Here is a 26,637-nt window from a genome sequence, read left to right on the forward strand (position 1 = left end):
CCTTAGGGACAAAGTGCTAAAGGTGAACTATAGTGATCTCCCTGTGTCATCGTCATCAACAATTTGCCTGTATGCACTTTATTGGTTACAGTTTCAATCACATCTTAATGAAACTTGGTCAGTCTGTTACCCTTAATAAAATCTCAGACAAGGTTGTTACTGGGTCATGTGGGCCAAAAATTAGGTCACACGGTCAATAGATAGTAAACCCTTGTTCTAACACTCGATGGGGCACATTTGTACCAAACCTTTATGAAACTTTGGTCAGGATGTTTGTCTCTATAAAATCTAGACAAGTTACCTGATTTCAAATACTAGGTCATTAGGGCAAATCATACAAAAATCTTGTAAACACTCTAGAGGCCACATCCTGATTTTCTTAAACCTAAGAATATTTGATTTTGTCAAATCTAGACCAAGTCTCAAATTAGATTACAAAAGGTTTAAAAGTAGGGCAGTAGCAGAAATCATAGAAAAACTTTGTCAACACTATAGGCAACATCTTCTGAATGAGACAAAGTGGCATGCGCAAAAAACCTGGACACTTAGCTGAAAGGTCAAAGTCACACTTAGAAGTCAAAGGCCAAAGGGGTTTTTTCCCTGTCCAGTCTTTAACTCAAAAATCCTTTAAGGGTTTTTAATATTACTTGGCACAAATTTTACCACCATAAGACGGAGTGTGCAAGAACCAGGTCCCTAGGTCAAAGGTCAAGGTACATATAGAGGCCAATGGTCAGATACAAGAATGACTTTGTCTAGCGCATTTCTTTTTCATGCACGGGGCGGATTTTAAATATAACTTAGCTCAATGTTCACCGCTATGAGACGGATTGTCATGCGCAAGAACCAGTCCTAGGTCTAACATCAAGCTCACACTTGGAGGTCAGATGTCAAATTGAAGAATGACTTTGTCCAGAGCATTTCTTCTTCATGCCTTGAGGGATTTTGATTAACTTTTGCACAAATGTTCACCACCATGAGCACCCTTGTAAGCTCACCTGAGCAATGCTAAGGTGAGTTATTGTGATCACTCAATGTCTGTCTGTCTGTCTGTCAACATTGAGCTTGTGAATGCTGTAGAGGCTGTATTTTTCAATTTAACTTCATGAAATTTTGTCAAACTGATTGCCTTGATAAAATCTAGGTCTTGTTTGAAAAGGGGTCATCTGGGGTCAAAAACTAGGTCACTAGGTCAAATCATAGAAAAACGTTGAGTAATCAATAAGGACTGCATTTTACACCTGATCTTCATGAAATTTGCCAGAATTTTGTCTGGATGAAATCTAGGTTAGGTTCGAACTGGGTCATCTGGGGTCAAAAACTAGATCACCTGGTCAAATCAAAGAAAAACCTTGTGTATGCAGTAGGAGCTGCATTTTACAATAGATATTCATAAAATTTAGTCAGAATCTTTGCCTTGAAAAAAAATAAAGTCGAGTTCGAATATGGATAATCTGGGGTCAAAAACTAGGTCGTTAGGTCAAATCAGAGAAAAACCTTGTGTATACAATAGTGGCTGCATTTTCCATTGGATATTCCTGAATTTTTTTTTCTAGATTGTTTGTCTTTATAAAATAGATCTAGGTGGAGTACAAATGGGGTCATCTGGGGTCAAAAACTAGGTCACCCAAAAAAATCAAAGAAAAATATTGTGAATGCAATAGGGGCTACATGCAGCGTGTTCATGAAATTTGATCAAAATTTTTGCTTTGATGAAATCTAGGTCAAGTTTAAATATGGGTCATTTTGACTGTATATTAAAATTTCTATTATGAATCATTCAGCGTGCACTGGTTTTTGTAATTTTTCCAGGTTCTGTGATTTGAATGGCAAAAAAAAGGGGTGTTTATTTGAATTTCGTGATGGGGTAAATGGATTTTAAAAAAGGGCCCCGTGGTGGGTTTTTAATATAATTGCATTGCGAAGTTTAAAAAGAAAGTGAATTGCTTTGACTTAATTTAGATCCAAATTTTGGGGAAAAACAACGAGACAAAAAATTTTATGGCGGCGAGGGGAAAGGGACAACCATCAACGGTAACGCTTACTTTACTCAAGTAAAACACGTTTGTTTTAATTAGGGACCATGAAATATGTTTGATCCGTAATTGTGGCTGTTGCAATTTTGCGTTTTGTTCATTCTGTTCATTTGTTTGTATTTTGTGTTGTTTTGATGCTGTATTGAAAAACTTCATATAACAGAAATGAAACAAAATCTCTTGCCCTTTTTTTAGAAAGTTCCCCTTATTAATTATAAATTCTAATTTAAAAAAACAAAAGTAAACATTCGCAAATGTTGTAGCTTTTTTCAAAAACAAAAATGTTTTCAAAATACCATTTCCACGTAATATTTCTTTTTCAGAACTCTTTTAAAATAGAACATTAGAAATCAAATTTTTGATTTACCTTTAATTGTTCTTTTTGTATTAAAACATATAACAGGATACTGAAAGCTAACGGGTATTGATCGTTAGTAATACGTTTAAAGCACGAAAACCGTTGTCTTTCTAATTAAATTAACTATTTTTTTTGTAATTTTTTTCTTTTTTCCCTATTATCAAAATTGTTAAACTTTTTGCAACAGGCCTGAAATTTAAATTTTTAAAATACTCAGTGATTAAACGGTATTTTATATTGTTGATTCTGTATATTTTTTTTGGGGGGGACTATTTATTTTATATCGATGTGTAATTTTTCTTTTTTGCTTTTTTTCTTACAAAAAAAATGTTATTTTTTATTTATTGAAAATTGCAATGTATTTCGTTTTTTTTAGGTATTTGGAAAATTAGTTTTTGTTTTTACATATTTGAATTAGCATGAATGTTTTGGGCGCTGCACCTATTTTAAAAGTTTTTTTTAGTATTGTAGACCCCTAGTTTTTGTTTTAATTTAAATCTCCGACATTCCTACTAAAAAGATAAAACCCAATTAAAAAATATATTATAACACTATTCCGTACGCGTAAAGCATGGTTTTTCCTTTTTGGAAAACGGACGCGTTTAAAATACAAGGACCCTGCTTAACCGCCTTTTAAAACAATACTGGGTTTGTTGGAGCTAAAAAAAACTCACTTAAAAAAAATATATTTTTCGTATGCCCATCAAAAAAAAAAAAAACTTTTTAAATCTATCTTTAAACGAAGGCCAAATGTGTCATAATTTCTGAACGTGGTAGTAACAGGTTATTATTAGAAAATTTTTTTCAGAAATTATTTATAAGTTTCATACTGAGAACACTGTTATTGTAAAAGTGTTAAACTTTTAGATTTTCGCATCTAAATAACAGTTCTGGTCCCCCCGTTATATGACTAAAAATACTGTTAAAAAGCGCGTTTAAACCCAAACGAACAAACAAATCCCGTGTATATTTGTAAAATGTACAAAAACTCGTCTTGTAACAATTTAGTTTCATGAAAATAATTATTGTTTTCAAATGTTTAAAATTTTTACGTTGTTTTATCAAATAAATAAAAACATCTTAATGTAATGTTTCAATGGTATGACAAAAAAAATAGTGTTTCCCTCGACAAAAATTAAATATCTTTCTGCGGTCTGTTTAATAAAAAGCAATTGCAATAAGTAAGCTTTGTACAAGATACAGAGCTAAATAGGGCAAATTTATCACGAAACAGGAAAAAAGGGGTTTTCCAGCCGTGTGTTTAATAAGTCAAACCCTGTCTTTAAAAATACCCTTGGGGAAACAGTAAAACGTGTTCTTAGAGCGGGGTGGTCTCATTCAACCCGGTTTTTAACAAAGCTTGCTGAACCACCACATGTAACATTGCAAAGTTTTACTGTTTTCTTGACACAAAAAAAAATTAAATTTAAAGTTTAAATTTTTTAAAATAAAAGTACACCTTTTTTTTTAATATTTTCACGTTAAAATGCATATTCTGCAAATAATAGGCTTTAATGCTAAACCGTCCCTGCTTATGAGGTTCATTTTTATTCCAGTTTTTGTGATCTGACTGTTTTCCGGCAAATTTTTTTCTTTGGTATTTTGGGAAAACTATGATTTAAAAATTTTTGCTTTAAAATCTAATTACCAAACCTAATGAAAATAGTTTGTGAATTTATTTCGGTTTGATTCAAAATTTTAAGCGTGCATGTTTCATATTAAAAACCTGCATTAGGCTCGTTGGGCATTTTATTGACGTTGCGATTTTTTTTGAAGTCCCCCTTGATCATTTCTATTTGTTTTTTTTTAAAACCTTACACTGACAAGAAGACAGTGTTTCGTGTGTTTGGTTTTTTGTATTTGCTTTAAACCCTTTCTTTTTACTAGACCAAGTTTTTTTAAAATTTTTGGGTTTAATATTTTTTAAAAAAAGGATGGAATTTGATGATTAGAATATACTGTAAATACACTGTGAAAGATAAACTCTTTTTGAATTCTATTACTTAATTTTTTATACTTTTAAAAACCTCAATTTTTTCTGTTTTTGGTTACCTATTAAAGCATGTCTTTGATTATGTGATAGCGGCATTTGTAAATAGCTTGTAGCATTGGGGGTGTGTACATTGTAAAACCCACAATAAGCTATATCTTAGGCTGGCCCAGTCATATTTATGCAATTCGCAGGATTGTGTGTTTTTGAAAACACGAAAATGACTAACTGGACTTCAGCTATTTCCGGAAGTAAATAAAATGAAAGTAAAAATGCAAATTAAAAACGAAAGCCCATTTCGATTGTAGATAGTCAGCGGTGAATTTCTCTTTGTGGTTTTTTTTTTTTTTTTTTTTTTTTTTTTTTGTATTGAGAAGTCAATTTTCAGCACTTTATTACAAATTGACAAAACCTGGCTTTAGTGCAGCATTTAATCTATGAAAAAATTTGAGCTCTGGATAAACGAATCCCCAGGGGGTCCCTGCATTTATAAATTTTGGAACTTCATCAAATCGCCAAATGTCATTTTTGATGTTGTTGAGAGTGTGTAATGCCCCAGATGTAAAAAATAACCGTATTTGAAGCTGCCATGCCCGGCTTTTATTAAGTTTAGGCCCCCAAATTTACAAAAAGCCTTTTCTGTTTCTTTTGTTTATGCATGGGCTTCAGGATAGTGCATAGAATTTTTTATAGAATTAAGTTCCTTAATTTCGTTTAGACAAACAGACAGCGGCACCCCCTTTTCAGCGCCTTCTGGGGTCAGTGACTTTTCTAGGGAGCCCTTTAGATTTCTGCCTTTTAGCCCCGTTTATGTTTTACGGTTAGCGCTTGGAAAATTTTATCGTAAAAAATCTCCTTATCCCCCCTTAATTGGGATTATCTGTTTAGGTTTAATTTTTCGTTATAGCTTCTCTTTTGTGGGCCCTACGCCCCCCAGGGTGTGTTTGGTGTTTTGGGTTTCCAAAATTACCCCCCCCATTATTTTTGTAATCTTTTTGTAATTAAAGATTGTTGATTGATCTCAATGTTATTATATTTTTATCGGGGCCGTGCATTTTTTTAAAGTTTTTGTAAATGAAGTAATTTTGTTCATATACTTTCCCATGCTTTTTTTATGAATTTTAACTTAAAAAATTCCAATGTGTAGTGTTTCTGGGTTTGGGGTTTTGTTAATTTTTGGTTTAATTATATAGTTAATGAATTCAATTAATGTATATTGGTGCGCTACGCTATTTGTTTATAAATAATACTAGTTTGGGCTGTTGTTAGTTTAAGGGAATAATAAAATCCAGTAACACCCCCACTTTGTCGTTCTTTGTTTGTTTAAAAACAAGCAAAATTAATTTCTTCTCCGAAATTCAGGTACATTGCGCAGTTCACAACCCAATTTTGAAAACGTTTGAAAATGGAAAAATGAAACGAAATATTTGGTCGGGAAATTCCCCATGAAACCTAAAAGGGGTACTTGAATGTTTAAGGAAATTTCCCTTGAATAAAAGTCTGAAAATGCAAAACATCGAATCGAAATATTTGGGCGGGGAATTCCCCATTTTAAACTACATGCTGGTGCTTGAATAGTTTAAGTGAACATTTCCGTATAAATAACTCGAAAATGGATCAGGAATCGAAATATTTGGTGGGAAATTTCCCCAGAAAACCCCACGTTTTGGTGATCAAATTTGTACAGACACCAAAAGTCATATTTTTTTATGCAAAAGCCCATTTTGACCCCTGAAAACTTTTTTTACCCAAAAAAGAAAAAAAGATTTTTCCCTTTCTATTTTGGACACGATTTTATAGTTAAAATATGACGGCAAATTTGATATTTTTTTTCACTCCATCTTAATGAGTGTAAAAAGGCCAAATCAAAAATTCAATAAATAGTTGTTACAAGGGTTTTCTCCCTTTGCAAAAGTTTTACATTTGGGGCTAAGCAGTAGAGTTAATTACCATTAAGATATATATACTTCACGAGACACGATATTGTTAATTTAGGTTTTCTTTGAAAAAAAATTTTTTACCGGGTTTCTTTTGAAATTGGATAGGACAAATCATCTGATTTATCAAAATGTAAATGACAAATTGTGCAAGATTAAAACGCATTTATATCGTTGCAGCGTGTTTTCAAGATAAAGTACAACATCCATCGGATTTTCTCTCTTACATGAATTTACCGATTGTTTATCAAAAAATTTTTTTCCCAATTAAATGTGTTTTGGTTAAAGGTCATTTTCGTTAACATAAACTACACTTTCCCCCCGAAAAATCGATTCTTTTATGTGATTATTGATTCATTATTGAACAATAACAATGGCGAAAATTGTAAATTCGCTTCAGTTGATATGTTAAAAGGGTAAAGGCTAAAAGGTTAGGTTTAAAATGCATGGGTTTTAAGGATTTGTTTTCACCCATGTTCCCTGTGACCAAGCAGCCCAAAATATAAATTTAAAAATTTGATATTAGGTATTAGTTTGAAGTGTATCGATCGGAAAAAATGTTTTAGAGAAAATACAAAAAAGGGAAGGTACTTACCTGCCAGGCTTTTTAGGTTTTTTGTTTTTGCAAGTCCCGGGGCTTTTGGGAATAAAGGTGGCTTTCCCCCTTTGTTAGCCGATTGAAATATAATTATTGATTTATTTATATCTTAGTTTGAATGACATGGAATATCGATTTCAATAATCGGCTTAAACAAATCTGACCTTATATATTACATAAAAAGAGAAATAAATATATAAAATATAAATATCAATAAGTGTAAGCGAAGTTCCAGTTTATTTTCAATGGTTGAACTAATTCTAGCATAAACATTTTTGTGTGGGATTAGTAGTACGTAAGGAAATGAAACACAGAGAAAATTCCTCCAAAAAGCATGGCATATATTTTTTGATATTTCATCTGGAATTCTGAAGTAGATGTAACGTCAAATCTGACTATATTCTGTATTGTTCTAAGACTGATACACTATAGCATAAATGTTTACTTTGGATTTCTGAAAAATAATTTAAGATTGCTAGCAAATACTCACAGGCTACTTTAGATATTTTACTATTTTTTTTCAAAAAAAAAAAAAAAAAAAAAAGAGAAAAAAACGTTAGAAAGGGCTAGATTTACTAACCTGTAATTTTGGCCTAAAATTATGACAATCACTACAGTGTCTACTGGTGCGACATTGATTGTTATTATTTTTCATTACTTTAATCTGCACAACATTTGTTGTCATAAGTTAGATATAAGCGCAGATATCGACAAATTTTATAGTGACTATCTTCAGTTTGTCGGCACATTCACTCATTATGAAAAAGGGAAATATGTGAAAAAAAAACTGTTTTGTAGTAGATTTAAATGCTAGCTGTGATGTAGGTAGGTAGACATTATAGTAGTTCGAAAATGATCAGAAATAACACGTTAAGAAGGCAGTACCCAGCCATTGAAATTCTAATAAAGAAATTTTCTAGATATAATGGAAATACAATATTATATGTAAGTCTAAAACATATTATTTTATAACAGACTAAATACATAAAACTGTAATGAGGTGATTAATTCAGGTTAGTGGATAGCGCAATGACCCGTCACTATAAAAAACCGAGCTAGATACCCACAGATCCTGCTATATGTCTTCTTTTTCTTAACCTGGTTTAACAAGTCTGTTGAAAACTTGGTCTTCATAAAATTCCTTTGCTTTTAATTGTTTTGTTAAAATGACTGAATTTATGCATCTTCGTCAATGTCCAGAAAAGTTTCTCGTGTTTTCGCTTTTTTGTTATATGTCACGTTTTGAGTGCAGCATGCTTCCTGTGAATGTGAAGGCTAATATTTGCAGGAACACATACTCAGAACTGTTGGAAGAGGGACATTCTTCTGTTATTGGTGAGGTGATAGGGATCCCGTTTTATAGGCCCAGGAATAATTTCGAACTGTAGAAAGAGTCTGGTACATTTTTGAAAGTTTAATTGGAGTTATAATCTAGCCCATTTCGAATTCATTTATACAAATGGTTTATGAAAATATACAATTATTCTCTTTTTAATTATATCTGTCAAAAGACTGCAACTGTGTTGTGTGTAACAAACGAATCTAACCAAAGGAAACACGCAATATAAACAAAGTCGTGAAGAAGTATTTCAAAAAGGCATTATTTATCGAGATCAGTTCAGAAAAAGGTTGTAACGCCATGTCTACATACCTACAACACTGCTAACCTTAAGATCTACTGCAACATAGTTTTTCACATATATAAAAGATATCACAAGCAACAAATGTAAACATAAATATTTAAGGTATAATATATATGCAAAGTCTAAGCAAAACAATAGCAAGAGCGATTCTAAATCTATCAGGGGGTGCAGATTTCCACCCAACCGCTTCAAATTAAACTTTTCCTGCAGCAAGTCCACCTTCGGTAAAGATAAATATACCATCTACACCTATAGCACATGCATGTTGTTTGGCATGCAAGAAACCAGGACCTAAACTTATAGTCATTTCGGTACTCACCCGATTTGCTGCATTTCTTCATCATGCTGTAATATAATACCTGCTGGAGCAAGATGGTGCCCGAGTCACATTGAAGAAAAACACTTGTGCTATGACCAGAATGTTTAGGAAATATTCCAGTTACAGAGCAGTCTTTTATGAATAGAACAGCTTTTATAATAATTTACTCGGAAAAAATTAGAGAAATACTAATAAACTTCGATAATGTGGCAGTTGACCTCAATACAGTCAACACTGTTTATTTTCCAATACAGGTAAATCCAATATTTGCTCCACAATAGATCTATGAAGGATTATCTTTGAACACCCCTGGACTTATTGGACTCACCTGCCACATTATCAAAGTTTATTAATACTAGTATCCTTTTAGGAACAACACATGTTGGATTTTGACAATAGAGAGTATGAAGAAAAGAAGCTCTGATAAGGGTATTTTTCTACCTTTGTAGCTTAGACTTGTGTCTCAAAGTCAGAAACAAACAAAAAATATTCATAGGCGCTTTGTAAATTTTTAAACTAAATATATTCACAATGTTAGCTGATAATATTGATATTTGCTCGAAATACATTTACAGTAATAGCAATTATTGATAAAATGCTTCTTGAACTTTATTATTATAAATATGTAATGCATTCATGTGTTTAAAAAATTACGCTGATAATTCGTTCAATAGATTTTATTCTAGATAAACCTGCAACTTTATTTAATCAAAATCTGAAGAAAGTTACCCTTAGATATACCTTATGTTCAGAGTGCAGCTTGGATTTCGTTTGATGACTTTCCTGTATTGCATAAGTAACTATAAATTATAGATCAAAATAGCCTTTACTAGTCGGGAAAATCGAACTATATATTAATATGGACTACATTCGAGCAGACCACGGTGGCATATCCGACGAATATAACTACCTTCATGCCTTTAACACCAGCTCCTATGAATGAGGCTACATACACACTTCTTACCAGAACAACATGTTTTCCTTTAGATTATAAATCGAAAGGTTTCAACCTTTCTGTGCTTTCAGCGCTTTGATAAAATAAAGTAACATACACAGTAAGCTTTATCAGTTGACACAAAATGCAAGAACACTTTCCCCGGATATTTGTCTGATACCAAAAGAACATTCACAATTTCTAGATCATAGACTAGTTTGGTTCATTCATATACACAAATGTTTGATACGAGTACACTTAAACTTCAACAATAAAACATTGTAGCACGATCCTAAAGTGCTGTAAAACATTCAACACAGAGACTGAACATTGAAATACAGATTTTTACATAGAGGAATGCAAAGTTGATATGGACTGTGATATAGGCCGATGACTGAGCACACACACCACGTTATTTGAAACCGTTCTTGTCATCCATTGTCCCTCGTAATTAAAGGAATCTAAAAGTTAATTGTATCAACGGTTTTAGATTTCCATTAACATGTATCAACTAAGCAGTAGTTATTGTAGGATAGATAGCAGATATATCTAAGCATACGCTTGTAATCAGGAATGTCGACGTGAGACTCTTTCTCTACGACGATGTTTTTGTCTACCAAGTTGACAGCCTGAAAAAAAATATTGAAAAAGCCAATAAAATCAATGGAACAAAAACACGAGATTACTTCAGAAACATACTCAGATTACAAAAATATTCCTCCATATGTATTAAATATCAATATCTAGAACATTTTTCTAACATTGGCTTTCCTTTGTCATAAAAAGCAAACTGTTATCAATTAATTTCACTATTCTGTCGTGACTGCTGTTTTAAAATTAAACATGCTATATATTGTCTACAAACAGGCGAAATTTTAATCATTTACACTCTATTACATGTGATATCTTGAATTTTTAAGATAAAAGAATGATCTGAAGGCATTTGGTTAAAACGTGTGATAATATTTAAAATCGGACCAGTGGTTTCAAGATATTGGGGAAAAAGGCACACTCACTTTATAACAAAATAATATGGTTTAAGTGATTTTGGCAGATGGTTACCGTGTTTTGCTTGCATTTTATATAGGTAATATAGGGAAATACTATGGCTGGTTTCAAATGAAATTGGAAGCAAGAAGAAATAGTGTTACATTAATGAAAAATACACCAGTGGAAAGATAAGAAAATGAATTTTATGGTAGGAACAGTGATAAATTTAAATATCAGAACAGGAAATAAGAATGGTCGAAACTAAATTTAATCCTTCTATATTTCAATGTAAATCTCAGGTCTGTCTGATATCGGAAAGTCTCTGCGGCGGCTGTTCTCGCACCCCGCTGCGGATGGCTTGATAAGACGGCTAAGAAGAAAAAAGTTGGGTATGATAAGGAGCATAGATGTAAAATTCTGTCGAAATTTGTTCAGCGGTTTCAGATGGGGAGATGTTGTAAAGTTTTCGATACAGCCATATAGAGAAAAATAGCCCCACCCGATAACGGTTATGTAAAGAAATCAACATGGCTTGAAGGAATGTAACATTACTGTGAATAAGTGCTGCACATAGCTATGTAGAAAAAACTAGCCCAGGTCACTGGCGGCCATGTTTTTAACAAACCAACATGCTTTAAAGAAATTTTGGTATGTCAGATGAAAATTGCCGTGGAATCGTGTTAAAATCGGGGTTTCAGTATAGAAAGTTTTCATTCTATATATTTTCTTTTTTTTTGATATTGCCAATATTGCCATACAAAGAAAATTAGCACAGCAAGTCTGCGACCATGCTAGTCTGTTAAGTAAATAAAGATGACTTGAAGCAATTTTGAAGACGGTCACTCAAGAAACATTGCCATGAACTGTATTTAAAATGGGCAATATCAGAGAAGATTTTTACCCTGCTAAATTTCTAAAATGGTCTGGTCTATCATTCAATTTGGACAGTACCGTTTATCATTCGAAGTCGTGTGCAATGAAAATTCACTGACTGGATAGCGGATAGTGCAGACTATGATCAGACTGCACGGATATGCAAACTTTTCTTGGTCTGCACTGGTCGCAAAGGCAGAATCACTTGCCGCCAGCAACCTAAAGGTTAAAGTGTTCCAAAAGACATATACAGACAACTAGCATCGCACCCTGGAGTATCATCATGGCTAGAAGGAATTCGGTTGAGGGTCACAAAAGGAAAATTGCTGTCAATTGTTTTGAAATCGGGTAAGCGGTTTCTGAGAACAAGATTGGTTGTTCCTTAAAGAAACTGCAGACAATGGGTTTTCAACAATCCTAAAAAGCTCACAACGAGCACTTAATATCTAGCCAGATTTTATCGTTTTTATAAGGAATCACTACCTGCGAGATTTCAAATATTTGTAAATATCGTATGCTACTGAGGTCAATGATATTAAATATGTATATATTTACCATTTGTCCGTATGAGTAGATTAACAACTCTCTAAACCATTTACTTCAGAATGACCGTCCTCTGAAAAATATTCATAATGGCACATTTGTCTATATGAGTATAAATATATACTATATAAAAATAGTTACAGTATTCCGTAGAGTGAGGTAAGTAAGTTAGATAAGTCAGTAATCACTCTTGTCAAAAGTAGGTCAAATTCAGCAAGCAGTCAATGTTCTAACTGCAAAATGAAATGAAATCTCTAACAAGACTCAAACCGGTTTGATAGAGTCCGTTCACGAGAGGTAATGGAAAGTGCAACACAACTCCACCTCTCAGCACCGGATTATATAGATATTAATGGAAGGACCAGATAATATAATAACACTGAATTCAAGTACAGAGAGACTTTTTATGGCCGTCATTTAAAGACTACTGTTGTGACAGTAATTAAAATCTTTAAAATGATAGCAGCTTAACTTAGGATATGAAGGGAAACACCTTTGTTGAACAAGAAATAAATGGAAGAATTAAATCACTCGTTCTTTCTGAAATACCAAGCACAATTCTGCATGCGTTTTAAGTTACAATCCCACAAAGCCTTCAAATAAAAACTACCTAAGTCGCAGATACAATTATGGCGTTTCCCGTGTCTGTTAACACCCATGTGACACTGTGTTACATCCGGCCCTCTAGTCTTATTGTTACATTCTATTATGTCGTCCTGACCGCAGAACTTATAGGCAGGCTTATAACATCTGCAGTTTAACTGAAACACACACACATACATACACACATAAAATAGTCTTAGATTATTACATTTTTACCATTTATTGAATCAAAAAGTATAATTGAGCCGCACCATGATAAAACCAATATAGTGCATTTGCGACCAGCATGGATCCATACTGTTTGCTTTCAAAGCCTATTGCAATTAGAGAAACCGATAGCGAACACTGAGCATGGATCCAGACCAGACTGCGCGGATGCGCACTGGTCTGGATCCATGCTGGTCGCAAATACACTATGTTGGTTTTATCATGGTGCGACTCATTTAGGTACAATCTCACAAAAGTCTGTCCTTGGTTGAAGGTGCGAATGCGAATATTCAGGAAAGGGATAACTTATCAGGCGGTAACGAGTCTCAGATTCTGGCTCAACATTAGCTCTGGGTCAATCAGTTTTAAGAAAACACTGGAAAAAGCTGTACATATTCATGAACAGCATTAACAATATACCGTATCTTTATTTGAAAGCTGACATCTCTCTCCAAGCTTGCCATATGGACATTGACACATCGGTTTCATGTCTCCGTAGCAGTTGTATTGGCCACCCAAACCACACACATGACCAAGGTTACCCATCTGCGCAATGAGACAACCTGTTTGAAATGAAATAAAATAACACACATCATTTGAAAGACAATCATAGGCATTTGCATTTCTTATACTAATAGCAGTTTAAGGGGATTTTCATTCCCAACATGCACTCATTTTTTTGTCAGAACGTAAATGAAAGCTTTCCGAACAAAAACAAATAAATTCAACGTATTATTTTCCGCCATACTATACATGTATATCAAATTATAAAGTCAGATATTATATGGCTTTGTTTACATAAGAACTTTAGATCCATGTTGTAGAATTTAGACAAGTTTGAGATCATCGACCCTTTGAGCAAACCAACCAGACAACAATGACAAGGTTAGATATGAGCTCTAACCTAGTTGAATACTGTCAAAAAAATATCAAATATATTCTAAAAATAATATTCAACTTATTCAACCTGTTATATAAATCAAAAGTAAAATCTAAAAAGAAGTAGGACAAATACACATATTTACTTACACGTTATTTCTACAGGCTGTCCGCACATTATAATGTTTTTACTTTGTAGATCACCCAGCGTTTTGCACTCTCTATTACAAAGGTAACAACCTAAAAGTATTCAAATATGGGTATCACTTACATACAAATATACTTTCATTATAACATACATAGCATATTCAATATGAATGACTTATTCAAAATGGACTGCAGAGCATCTGGTTTCTCAGCGCTCGATGATTGCTTTTCAGAAGCCGAACTCTACAAACGATGGACTCTTTTGTAAGTAACGAGACGACAAAAATAGAACATGCACACCTTTCTTGATGACAATTTATTTTGTCACACACCATTTGTATCGACCTGTTAGTCTTGTTTAACTCGAATAAATAGACTTAAATGTTAAGCTGAATGTCACGGAAAGGGAAAAGAGAAAGATTCTGTACGTGTTTCTTAACCTTTAGCCTGCTAAATTTCTAAAATGGACTGGTCCATCAGTATCACTTATTATTCAAAGTTGTGTTCACCGAAATTTTACTGACTGAATTGCAAACAGTGCAGACAATGATCAGACTGCACGGATGGTGCAGGCACTGGTCGCAAAAGCAGTTAAGGTTGTTACATTCCTATCTGGTTGCTTAAATATTTGCATACAAATTTTACTTACTTGAATTTTTTACATTTTGGTCCACTTTACAGTCTGAGGCTAGAAAAGATAAAAACAATTTATTCTCTTCCAAATTTTGTTGATCGCTTTAATATTAAGTTGTACTCTGCTTCTACTAGACTTAAGACACCTAACTTTACCTTTAATTGAGCCGCGCCATGAGAAAACCAACATAGTGGGTTTGCAACCGGCATGGATCCAGACCAGCCTGCGCATCCGCGCATCCGCGCAGTCTGGTCAGGATCCATGCTGTTCGCTAATGGTTTCTCTAATTGCAGTAGGCTTTAAAAACGAACAGTATGGATCCTGGCCAGACTGCGCGGATGCGCAGGCTTGTCTGGATCCATGCTGGTCGCAAACCCACTATATTGGTTTTCTCATGGCGCGGCTCAATTAGCCGTACCGTTTTAAAAATGTAAAATGTGATACGTTTTACACCCCGTTATATGCAAAACAGTCAGATGTCATAAGCAAGAGGCAAAGCATAGTTGAGTAAAAAATATGATCATACAAATACTGCAATTTGTCATCAACATTTGAAATGTGCAGTAGCCCAAAAAATAAATTGCATATATTTGTAAAACAGTGATTTAGTTTGTAAACAAGCTGATTAAAACCATCTCCTAAAATGCTACCCGAGTATGACAGATTAATTTTTTTTAAATGAAATATTATGCATTTGTCAATTAACAATGTTATAGCCAGGAGATATTTTTTACTTCATTGTAAGCGGGTCTAACGATAAATCACAAGGTGTACTTGTCACGGTATAGAACTTGAAATAGTTTAAAACGGGGTAAAAGTGTGTAGGCGGCCGGGTAGCTCGGTCGGTAGAGCATCGGAACGGTATTCCGAGGCCCCGGGTTCGAGTCCCGGTCTGGCTGCACATTTTTCTCACCCTGTGACATTTGGCGCCCAACGTGGGACCGTGACGGCATTACACTGGTTAGTCTCCGACGCCTGTAATTGCTTATATATAAAGTACCCACTGAAATTCGAGGACGAATTTCAAAATGGTGGGGAAATATGTCACGGTATAGAACTTGAAATAGTTTAAAACGGGGTAAAAGTGTGTAGGCGGCCGGGTAGCTCGGTCGGTAGAGCATCGGAACGGTATTCCGAGGCCCCGGGTTCGAGTCCCGGTCTGGCTGCACATTTTTCTCACCCTGTGACATACTGCCACTCGTGAAGATGCAAGTGTTACGTTCATACGTTTTAAAGATATTCTTGTCTACTTTCTACTGTAAAACCTTTTTCATAATTACCACTACGAAAAAACCACAAGACGCACCATGAGAAAACCAACATAGTGCATTTGCGACCAGCATGCGGGAGTCTGGTCAGGATCCATGCTGTTCGCTAAAAGTTTCTCTGATTGCAATAGGCTTTGAAAACAAACAGCATGAATCCTGACCAGAGTGCGCGGATAGGCAGGCTGGTCTGGATCCATGCTGGTCGCAAATGCACACTGTGTTGGTTTTCTCATGGTGAGGCTGAATTATATATCTCTCACTGATATATTTCAGTAATTCACCGGAAATATTTAATACTTACGTTCGGGCATGTGATGTGGAGATGAAACTCGTGCTCTACACCTCGTACAAAACGGACCGTTACATTCACGTGCGCTAGGATTAATCCGTAAATCTGGAATTAAGACATTGATTATATCATTCTCTTTCGAAAACAAATTACCCTTTACACTGACAAGGTACCTTAGTCTGTAAAACAAAACACACAGGCATACCAGGTGAGAGGGAATGAATTAGCTTCACATGAAATATTTATATGTACCAAGGGGGGCAAAGTTGTTGTGTTGTGTTGTCCCGAGATCTAAACAGAGACTATAATCAATAATAATTCAGTAATTCATGCAAGCTTATACATTTTATGTTTAAATTCAGTAGATCAAAGATATGTAATCATATTTACCTGATACTACGTTGTTTAATTCTATATTTCCCGCGTTTCTTGACTCGATGTCATTGAAATAGGTTCCCATCTGTTTCAGTGTGTGAGAGTTTCTGTAGAAAAAACCATCAATAGGCCTAACCTGTACGGCGATGACAAGAATGCTGATTACCTTACACATGCTCTGAAAAACATACATACTCACTGACCTAAAGTCTAACAACTTTTCTAACTTCAAACTTTGTTTGGTTTTTTTTTTTTCGTTGTTATCTCTGTTAAATATTGACATGTTTCTATGAAAATTGGACACACTATTTAACCTTTACCCTGCTAAATTTCTATAATGGAATGGTCCATCATTCAATTTGGGCAATTCCACTTGTTATTCAAAGAAGATTTCATTGAAAATTGTCTGAATCGCGAACAGTGCAGACCATGATCAGCCTGCACGTCCGTGCAGGTTGATCTTGGTCTGCACTGGTCGCAAAGGCAAATACACTTGCCGCCAGCAGGCCAAAGGTTAATGATAATTTCATTTAAATAAGCATACCAACATCATTATAACTTCTTGGTTAAGTGTTTTGTTTGGTAAAGTTTTCTTTAATACTATTAGAGATGTAGCTTTCAAACATTGTACATTTATTTATCATCATCAGATGAGTAAAGAAGGTCAAGAACTAGGTCAAGAACTAGAGTTCTCTCATGCATTTTTTACGAAATATACCGGGTGTACATCGTCCTGCGCATTCAATAGTGTTAAGAAGAATGTGAAACGTTCCATTGAATTTGGTACCTAAAGATATTAAAGACATTGAACATTAATTTAGTACTAACTGAAGAAATATCTAGAGATATAAATGCTCATAACAGAGTGTATTCAATGCATGATGTAACTTTGTATAGTCTCGTAGTTCCAAAATTAGAGGTTTGAGTAGAGTGCCCGTCATAAATAGAAACTGTAGTGGAAAAAGACAACAGTTGGAGTGATATAATATCCATCAACTACAATGTAATTATATGAAAGATAACAAGCGCACCACAATGCGGAGCAATATACGCCGAAGGTATGACCTTTGACCCCTAAGTGTGACCTTGACCTTGAAGCGAGTCATCCGAAACAATTGCACGTTGTTTCGATGTGGTGAACATCTGTGCCAAGTTTCTTTAAAATCCTTCAAGCAGTTCAGGAGTTACAGAGCGGACACGAAACAAAGTCATATGACCTTTGACCCCTATGTGTGACCTTAACCTTGAAGCGAGCTGTCGAAAACATGCGCTCTGCATGTCGTCTCGATGTGGTGAACATTTGTGTCAAGTTTCTTCGAAATCCTTCAAGGGGTTCAAGAGTTACAGAGCGGATACGAAATTGCTAACGGACGGACGGACGGACACCGGCGTCATAACTTAATACGTACCTTCGGGCGTATAAAAAGTGGAGATAGGTTTAAGAAAGGAAGAGAGGCGGGATGGTATTGGGGAAAACTTAAGACTATTAGAGCTGTAGCTTTGAAACATGGTACACTTATTTATCATCATCAGCTGAGATAAGTAGGTTCTGTCATGCATTTTTTAAGAAATATATATACTGGCTGTATTTAGAAGATTGTTGAAATGGTTAGCGATTTGAAAACCTTGTTTTCAGTGAGTTTCCATTTCTTCTTTTTCTCTTGTTTTCTATTATATTCATCTACGCACTTGTTAAAATAGACTGAAAAACGTTCGTGGAAGTATTTATGCGCATCGGCCGGCGCATTCAATAATGTTAAGAAGAATGTTTGTGAAACATACCAAATTTTTACCTAAAGATATTGAAGACATTGAACACTAATTTAGTACTATATTTTACTTCGTTGATTATTCTGATACTGCTTTCATGGTGTCTTGAACATAATACAATTGAAGTTCTTTTGAAAATTCAATCAAAATATTTAGATAAAATGCAAGAAAAACATATTCATCCTTTTTTTTACTTCAGGTAGCAATTCCCTTTAAATGAAACATTTAAACACTTAAATTCACTGAAAGTATGAGTATTAAATGATCAAGTTGACAATCTTTTATGAAAATAACGTGATATGTTTTACCATTTATTTTTTTAATGTACACTTTAAGCAAAAAACCTTTCATCACTTATTGCATAGGAAAATTCACTTATTGCCTCAGCTAACTGAATAAATACGTAGAGATATAAATGCTATTCAACGCAACATATAACTTTGTACAGTCTTCTAGTTCCAAACTTAAAAGGATATAGTACATTGACCGCAATAATTAGAAACTGTAGTGGAATAATACAGCAGTAAGAGAGCTACACATATCCATCAACTACATTTTAATTATATTGTGTCAAGTTTCTTCGAAATCCTTCAAGGGGTTCAAGATTTACAGAGCGGACACGAAATTGCTAACGCACGATCGTACGGACGGACGAACAACGTGGAGATGGGGTTAAGAAAGGAAGAGAGGCGGGATGGTATTGGGATTAGGGGGAAAACAAGGATGAATATTCCAGGAACTCTAGTTGATCACAGACAAAATTACAGAAATATATGTACACAATACGTCAGAATATAGCATTACTGTAAAATCATTTAATTTCGTGGGCATGTAATTTCGTGGTTTTTGTCAAAACGGCAATTTCATGGGGATATGAAATCGTGGATTTCAACTTTTGAACATAAAATGAATGGGAATTTTACGTGTTCGTTGGGATTAAATTTCGTGGATTGACCCTACCACGAAATCCACGAAAATTAGACCCCCACGAATATTAATGATTTCACAGTATTCTCGTTTTACTATTAAATATTTCAAGTTTTCTCTTCATCAGTCTGAGTAAAGTGAAATAACCTACTCATGTAAGATTTCCTATGCGTAGCATTTTAGGAGATGCTTTCAATCAGATTGTTTCTTTATTAGTTATACATGCACTTTAATGATTTCTACTGTTAGTATTTTTTAGGGTTAGATGCACGATATTTTTGTGAATTCTTTCATTATATAAATATTTTTGCGCATTATCTTCGCTTAAGGTATCCGATCCACAAATAAGCAACATATAACAATGCTATTAAATATATCAAATATTGATGCATGGTAAGCTCATGATAAAATATATCATAGAAATTTTATTTTTTTTACTTTATAGTCTTCAATGATACTTTAACAGAAATCGAGTTATTACAGTTTAAGATTTATCATTTCACAATCAAAAACCTGACTGTAATAATTCTTGCATATTATTTATGGTCATCTTATATACTATTTCTTGTTTAGCAGACACAACAACTATTTCAAATAATACCAAAAAAAAAAAAAAAAGAAAAAAGAAAAAGAAAAAAAAGAAAAACATGGGGTCACCAAGGATCGAAATATTACATATTTGTGGATCGGTTACCTTAAGGTTAACACTCAAGTATTTTGAATATTTGTATATGTCTACATGACGACTATAATGGGGATTTCTACAGGACTTCCAACCTGGAATTTGGCTGGATACTATAGAGAAGAAGTTATGTATGATAATGAAGGTTTTATGCCTTCCCCATTATATTCCATGAGATCCATCCGTTTATAAATGATTTTCTTGCTTTAGAACTGTATACGTCTCTCTTTTGAAACATTGGTGGTTATAAATATAAACCATAGTGTAAAATTGATTAATCCGAAAGCGATTGTTCTCGATATTTGCTGACAAATATATATACAAAACCTTTCTATATATGAATGTGATGTAGGCCATATGTATCGTATTTAATTGAGATAAGAGAATAATCAATTTACTCACAGCCTTAGCATGAGAAAATGAAAATCTGCCGGCGTGAAAAGATCAGCTAAATCTCAAAAAAAAAAAGAAAAAAAAAGAAGGAAATCGAGCAGCTCGCTGTTGTTATTTCTTCATTCACAGTTTTTTTTTCTGTATTTTGTAAATTTTCTATAGAAATATTAATGGAAGTGTCGAAAAAAAAATGAAATATATCTTTGCCAGTCAATAAAAATGAATTGATATTTACTTACCCATTTTATACATCTTACACGAGGTATTTGAGTGATGTTTGTACCTTTAGATTCCATCTGAAAAGAGATATATCCAAACATAAAGCGATTATGTCACTATTCAAAATGAACTGTCCATTTATTATTATATCTGCCACATTAAATGAGATTCCTAGATAAGAAGTTTTGATTTCTTCCAAAGGGCTAAAATGGAAAAAATGATACATGATACGTTACATCGACGCAATCATGCCAGTTTCCGTCGCGGAGAGAAGCCACGTAATTTCTGTCACGTGCATTCAGAAAAATCGACTTGTGCACACTATGGATAAGTAATTAAGGACGCATACAGATGGACGTTACACGATTCAAGTTTGGGTAAGTAGAAATCTATATAGTCTATCATAGTTTACTTGTTAAACAATATTGTAAGAAACAAGTACAAGAACTATTGGTGTCTTTCGAAGAACTAATGTGAAAAATGAGTCTATTTTTACGTATATATAATCATTTTTACAACACACTAATTGATATCCGCACATGTATATATTTCAGAACTGTTAAAAAACCGGTATGGCTGAAGCATACCAAGGAACATGTGACACCTTCAGTTCTCATAAATTTTATTAGGCCGTATAAATAAACATTCAGTAGTAATAAATCCGCTGTACATTCCGTAATACTTCGTAGAGTCAGTAGCATTTCTTTAAAAAAAAAAAGAACAACTGAACTTTACTTCGTATATTTCTGCGTCTCCGTTCTGTAACTTTTCACTGTTAAATTTACTCGCTCACTGTTAATTTTACTCGCTGCTGCTGAATATTGACCCACACACGCTGAATTTCAAGCTTAAATACGGCAGATAGGGTTTCCAGCTCGGGTTATCACGTTGTACATATCCTCCCGGATATATAATTAATTTAAACCGTGAAATAGCGAAACACCCCCATTCATTTGATCCTGGGCCATTGTCTGGAGCCGAGCTATAAAAGTTTGTATATGTGAGACCCTTTTCCTTGCGCACATTTTGTCTTTTAATGTCAAGTATTAGCCATGTAGGCGATCGGTAACCATTCTTGAATTTGCTGGCAGCTTCACCAGTTGGCCATATAGGAACAACCCCCAACGGTATTCGACCTTCGATCTCCCCTTCCTTCCAGAAGTGGTTACTTTTGCCACAATGCCATGCTGCACGACAGGAGTGGATATTTGTAAGTTAAATATTGGGACACTTTGTAAAAAGGAACCGCTTTAGAGTGTAATCAAGTCTAGCTAATATGCAACACAGACATTGAATTCACATGAATAACTACTACGTAGAAATCATGAACTTTATTTCCATTAAACATACACACTGATGTAATATGATAATTGTGAAACAGCAGCTAAATTTGTCCGCTTATACTCATGGAGGTAATATCTCTATATTACCTCCATGTTATATTGAAGAAAAAAATCTAATATTTTCATGATAGAAAAGGGTTTTAAAAAATACGTTTCATCAGAGATATAATAGATTATCAACCAAAACGAATACCAAAAATATTGTTGGTGATCTATGGAGTTTTCAGGCATCTCAAACAATTTCACCAACATTCACATTCATGAGAGTGAATTTCATGGAAACAGTAAATGTGATTAAAACTTCAAAAAGACCAATCCCTGTCTCATATTCCTCCGCTTATCGACGTAACTAAATGGATTGTCAGGCAATAAAAAGTCCCTAAAGGGCCAACGGGCAATGAAATGAAAAGGGAATCAGCATCCGTTAACTAAAATGACTCTTTATGAAGTTTTTGTTGGTAAAATGTTTCAATGTTTTGTTTCATTTGAGCCAAACTATTAAATTAAAAACAAACACACATTATAGCATAAAACTGGTACAGACCGGACAAATGAATGAAATAAAATCTTAGTCCTGTTAAACTGTTGAACTTGAGGCGAGGGGGATTGAGCGTGACATCGTCTTAGATTGGTGCATGTCTGTGCTAAGTTATTTTTATATCTATCCAGACCGGACAAGAAACATGATATAAAATCCTGACATTGTCTTTGAAAATTAGGTTCAGAGTCATGCACGTCGCCTTCTTACGGAGAATAATTGCATAAACCAAATGAGTCTGAAGTATGGTTTGACTTGCAGCGGAAATAGGGATGCAACCAAAAAAGAATACAGGAGGGAGAAAAAAAATATGAGCTAAAATTTTGGAAATACTTTTGAAAGGCGGATTAGTACGAGTACAGGCAAATGGTGAATTATTGTATGCATTGTTCGGGTATTTTGTGCTGTGGTAACGGGTCTATTTTAACTAGACAAAGGCTTGTACAGTCACCGAGTAAGGAACTCATACAAGTGTTTACAATGTGTTTGTTCTAGTTTCTGATCTTTCCTTCTTTGATAGTACGAATTTGAGATTTGAGAAAAATAGGGAATCGTATTGTTATACCTACAGCATCCTATCTTATGTTAACAATTATTGCTGTATCTTTTAAGTAGAAGTAAAATATGTCTGTGTAAGATATTTTCATCATGTCAAATATTCCGTGACATGAAAAGATATTTGATCCAGCTTAAAACACGGTTGTGACGTAATCCTTTGTTAGTTTTGTCCATTATATAGGTTATTATATTGATACCACTCTATACTATTAGGTTATTTAACATTGTTCTGTAAAATACGGAGATTTATTTCACACCTATATATTTTTAACCAATTGGAAGCTTTTCTTTCTATCACGTAACAATACAATAGAAACCAGTATTGTACTGTGTGTCACATTTTCTTAAGTATATATAGTAACATCCGAAATCTACAATCCACAAATTCCATATTTTTTCATACTGGACTCCAGTCCCAAAAATCCATATATTTTTCATATAGGACGGGACAACTCTTCCGATTCTTTATAAGGAGATTTTGAATTACTTCCCTTGTATATAGCGAGAGCAGTATTTTTTTATTTTTTTGAAAAAATGTGATAACTTTCTTATTTTTGAACGAAACATGTTAGTGTAAGGACTCAATTTCTTAGTTAGAACGTTTCCTATCCAGTTATCATGGGTTCGGTTCAAAATTTCACGAAAAGTTGTTTTTGAAATTTTTGGCACCGAGAGTGGATCTAAATGTATAGTCTATGTGTTATCAGAGAAGAACGTATTTTAGATTAATGTGTATTGTTGTTTGCGAGTTAAAATGTATGAAGTTTTGTTTTCTACATCTGTCTTTTTATGGTGTGAAATAAAGAGGTAATTTAAGTGTTGAGTACAATACTGAATTCAACTGGACTCGTACACAGCAGTAATAACCCATATTTGGACTCGGCATTCATCTCGTCCAAATATGGATTATTACTGCTATGTACTCGTCCAATAGAATTTAGTATTGTTCTCAACACTGTTAAATAACCTCATAATATTTGGACTCGTACCCAGCTGAGAAAACCATATTGGACGAGCCGCTAGGCGAGTCCAATATGGTTTTCCCAACTGGGTACGAGTCCAAATATATCTCGTATTGTACAGTACAATGTTAAATAACCTTTTTTATTCTATATCTACTTTATTTTAGTTTAAATTAAAAAAATGATTCACTGAATATTGTATTTCTACCTTCAGCTTGGCATGAGTGCAAATATTTACTATGAAGACGCATGATCAAACTCTGTACATAGAGCGCCTACTTACCCGATTCGGATTACATTCGGAACATTTCCACGAGTTTCGGGTTTTATCGTATGTTTAACATGGGACTGTTGAACCGTCCAAATACGAAAAAATACAGGTTTTTTGTACGCACGTGCGTCCAATACGGTAATATAATAAGAAAAAGGCAAAGCCTCTGAGCGAGCGTAGCTTAAACGACAAAGAAAACTATTCACTGCTTAAAACAATTCCGAGAACCTATTCACTTGAAAAGAAACAAAAATTTAATGTCATTATCCCTGTAACAGCGAATATCATACGTTGCAAAATTTATGGAAAGCCGGTGTCACGGTGACGTCATTACCTGTTTGCGGCGTTCTTATGGCTTTATGCTTATTAATGACATTTTATCCCATTTTCTGGCCAATGCTTGATCTTTTAAAAGAAAATCATATTTTTTTTTATCAACTTGAAATCTTTCTTGCATTATTTTTGAGTGATGGATAATATTTCTGTATTCACTGCCAACAAAGCATTTCCTGTGAGCACCTGTCGTCTAGGGACGCGCACTTCGTAAAATAAAAGCAAAATTGAAATTATTTCCGTAATATAACTTTTTTAAAAATAAAGACACCTAATGAACATAGAGATTGTAACTCAAATATAAAATTAAAAAAAACAAACAAACAAAAAAAAAAAAAAACAATTTTCCCGACTTCGACGGAAGTAGAACAAAATGGCGGCGCCCAGACGCGACGAAAATTTTTCAGCTACAGGCTGATCACTACCAAATAGAATGTAAGCCTCCGCAGGTCTAGTCACAAGTAGTCAAAATAATAGCAGAGCTACCGGCGCCGCGAAGCGGCGCCGACAGCGTCGCATTACAGTTAGACGTATGAAAAAGAAAAATAAATAGAGAGATCTAACTGTGCATACTATCGAGTTGAAAATTCGTGGTACTTTTTGGAATCGGCGTTGTTCGGATTTTTTCAAGTACACTATGCACATAGTAATTAATCAGTAAAAACGTCAGTAGACGCTTACTGTTTACGGTTGACAAAAGCGTCTCGCTTACTGCTTTGAATATTGAATAAAAATGTAAATGAGCGTTTGATAATAAGAAATTAGTGCTAAATACATTTTCTACGAAGAAAAAAGAAATAAAATACAATATTTTCATTTTGAAACGACTTTCGTCACGCTGCCATTACTGAATTTTATTATATATACATGAGATTCTGTTAGGTTTGAAATTTTCAAAGTTCAAGCTTTTCAATTTGAAGGAGTTATCATTTGTGACTGGTTTCCAGTATAATGATAATTTAGGTAAAATTTTTGATGCAGTACGTTTTAATAAGAATAATAGAAATTATTCAAATACGCATTTTTTCTTTATCTTGGTGCAAAAAGTACCACGAATTTTCAACTCGATAGTATGCAAAGTTAGATCTCTCTATTTATTTTTCTTTTTCATACATCTAACCGTAATGCGACGCTGTCGGTGCCGCTTCGCGGCGCCGGTAGGTCTGCTATTAACCTGTAACTGTCCATTCTTAAAATAATGGATACTTTAAGAATGGACAGTTAGCAGATAATATTTGTGCTTTGTCAGAAGAAATCATACCTAATACCTATACATTAAAGATCACTTAATTTGCGCTAATTAGTGTTAATTGGCATTCATCGAGTTTCTGATGTTATCAACGCCTGGGGAAATCTGAAGGAGTTTCCCTGTTACTACTGATTATCGATTTTCTATAATTAGCCTAATTAACATGTGATCAGATTTGCTCTTGTTTGAAACGGAAACGAGGCAATGATGCCGAAAATTCGGCAATTTCCGTAGATCACTAGGTCTGCATTAATATAACTTCTTGATAGCTATGACGCAAATTTAAGTTTATACTGATACATTTAAAAGTTGCTACAACTTGCTGGAAAAGCTATGGGAGGTACAAACTGATATTTGTCTATGTCCCGGAAATGTTCGGAAACCTTCGGAAGTACACGATTCCGATCTGTCTTTCCCGTGAGAATTCCGTTTCTATTTTTAGCCATGGTATATTACTTTCAGAGGTTATCGTTCTTTATCAAACACCCGCATATTTCGGGTGTAATATAGGTGGCGCTGCAGGTTTCCCCAGGCTGTCAATTTGCAGGTATTAGAAAAGTTAGAAATTGTCAGACTGGATTCCCAGGCTTAGCAGATAATGGATGTGTATAGTAACAACCTTGTGCGTTGAGAGGTGAGAGTACATCACCCAAAAAATCAAAATATAAACTACAACGTTTTACAGAAATTATAGCTGCAAAAGAAGTCTGAAAGGGAACGTATGACTTTAGCCAAAATCGACCCAAAAATTATCAGAAAAATTAAAGTC

General features: G+C 34.2%; 1 protein-coding gene across 3 annotated transcripts in view; it reads right to left on the reverse strand.

The window, feature by feature from the left end:
- Positions 1–9,930: 9,930 nt before the first annotated feature.
- LOC128555643 (uncharacterized) overlaps positions 9,931–26,637 on the reverse strand; it is a 48,530-nt gene continuing 31,823 nt past the window's right edge. For 2 of the 3 annotated variants that reach the window (XM_053538640.1, XM_053538639.1), the window contains exons 3-11: positions 20,635–20,691; positions 16,639–16,801; positions 16,261–16,353; positions 14,707–14,745; positions 14,061–14,150; positions 13,452–13,594; positions 12,832–12,982; positions 12,234–12,294; positions 9,931–10,444 (exon numbers count right to left, since the gene is read on the reverse strand). In XM_053538640.1, the coding sequence (XP_053394615.1) occupies positions 12,254–12,294; positions 12,832–12,982; positions 13,452–13,594; positions 14,061–14,150; positions 14,707–14,745; positions 16,261–16,353; positions 16,639–16,801; positions 20,635–20,691 (777 nt within the window). In that variant the 3' untranslated portion in view covers positions 9,931–10,444; positions 12,234–12,253. Of the gene's footprint in view, positions 10,445–12,233; positions 12,295–12,831; positions 12,983–13,451; positions 13,595–14,060; positions 14,151–14,706; positions 14,746–16,260; positions 16,354–16,638; positions 16,802–20,634; positions 20,692–21,349; positions 21,489–26,637 lie in introns of those variants that run through there. The other variant, XM_053538638.1, reaches the window with a different exon arrangement.

Source organism: Mercenaria mercenaria, chromosome 3 (assembly GCF_021730395.1).
Source record: "Mercenaria mercenaria strain notata chromosome 3, MADL_Memer_1, whole genome shotgun sequence".
NCBI classification, from domain to species: Eukaryota; Metazoa; Mollusca; class Bivalvia; order Venerida; family Veneridae; genus Mercenaria; species Mercenaria mercenaria.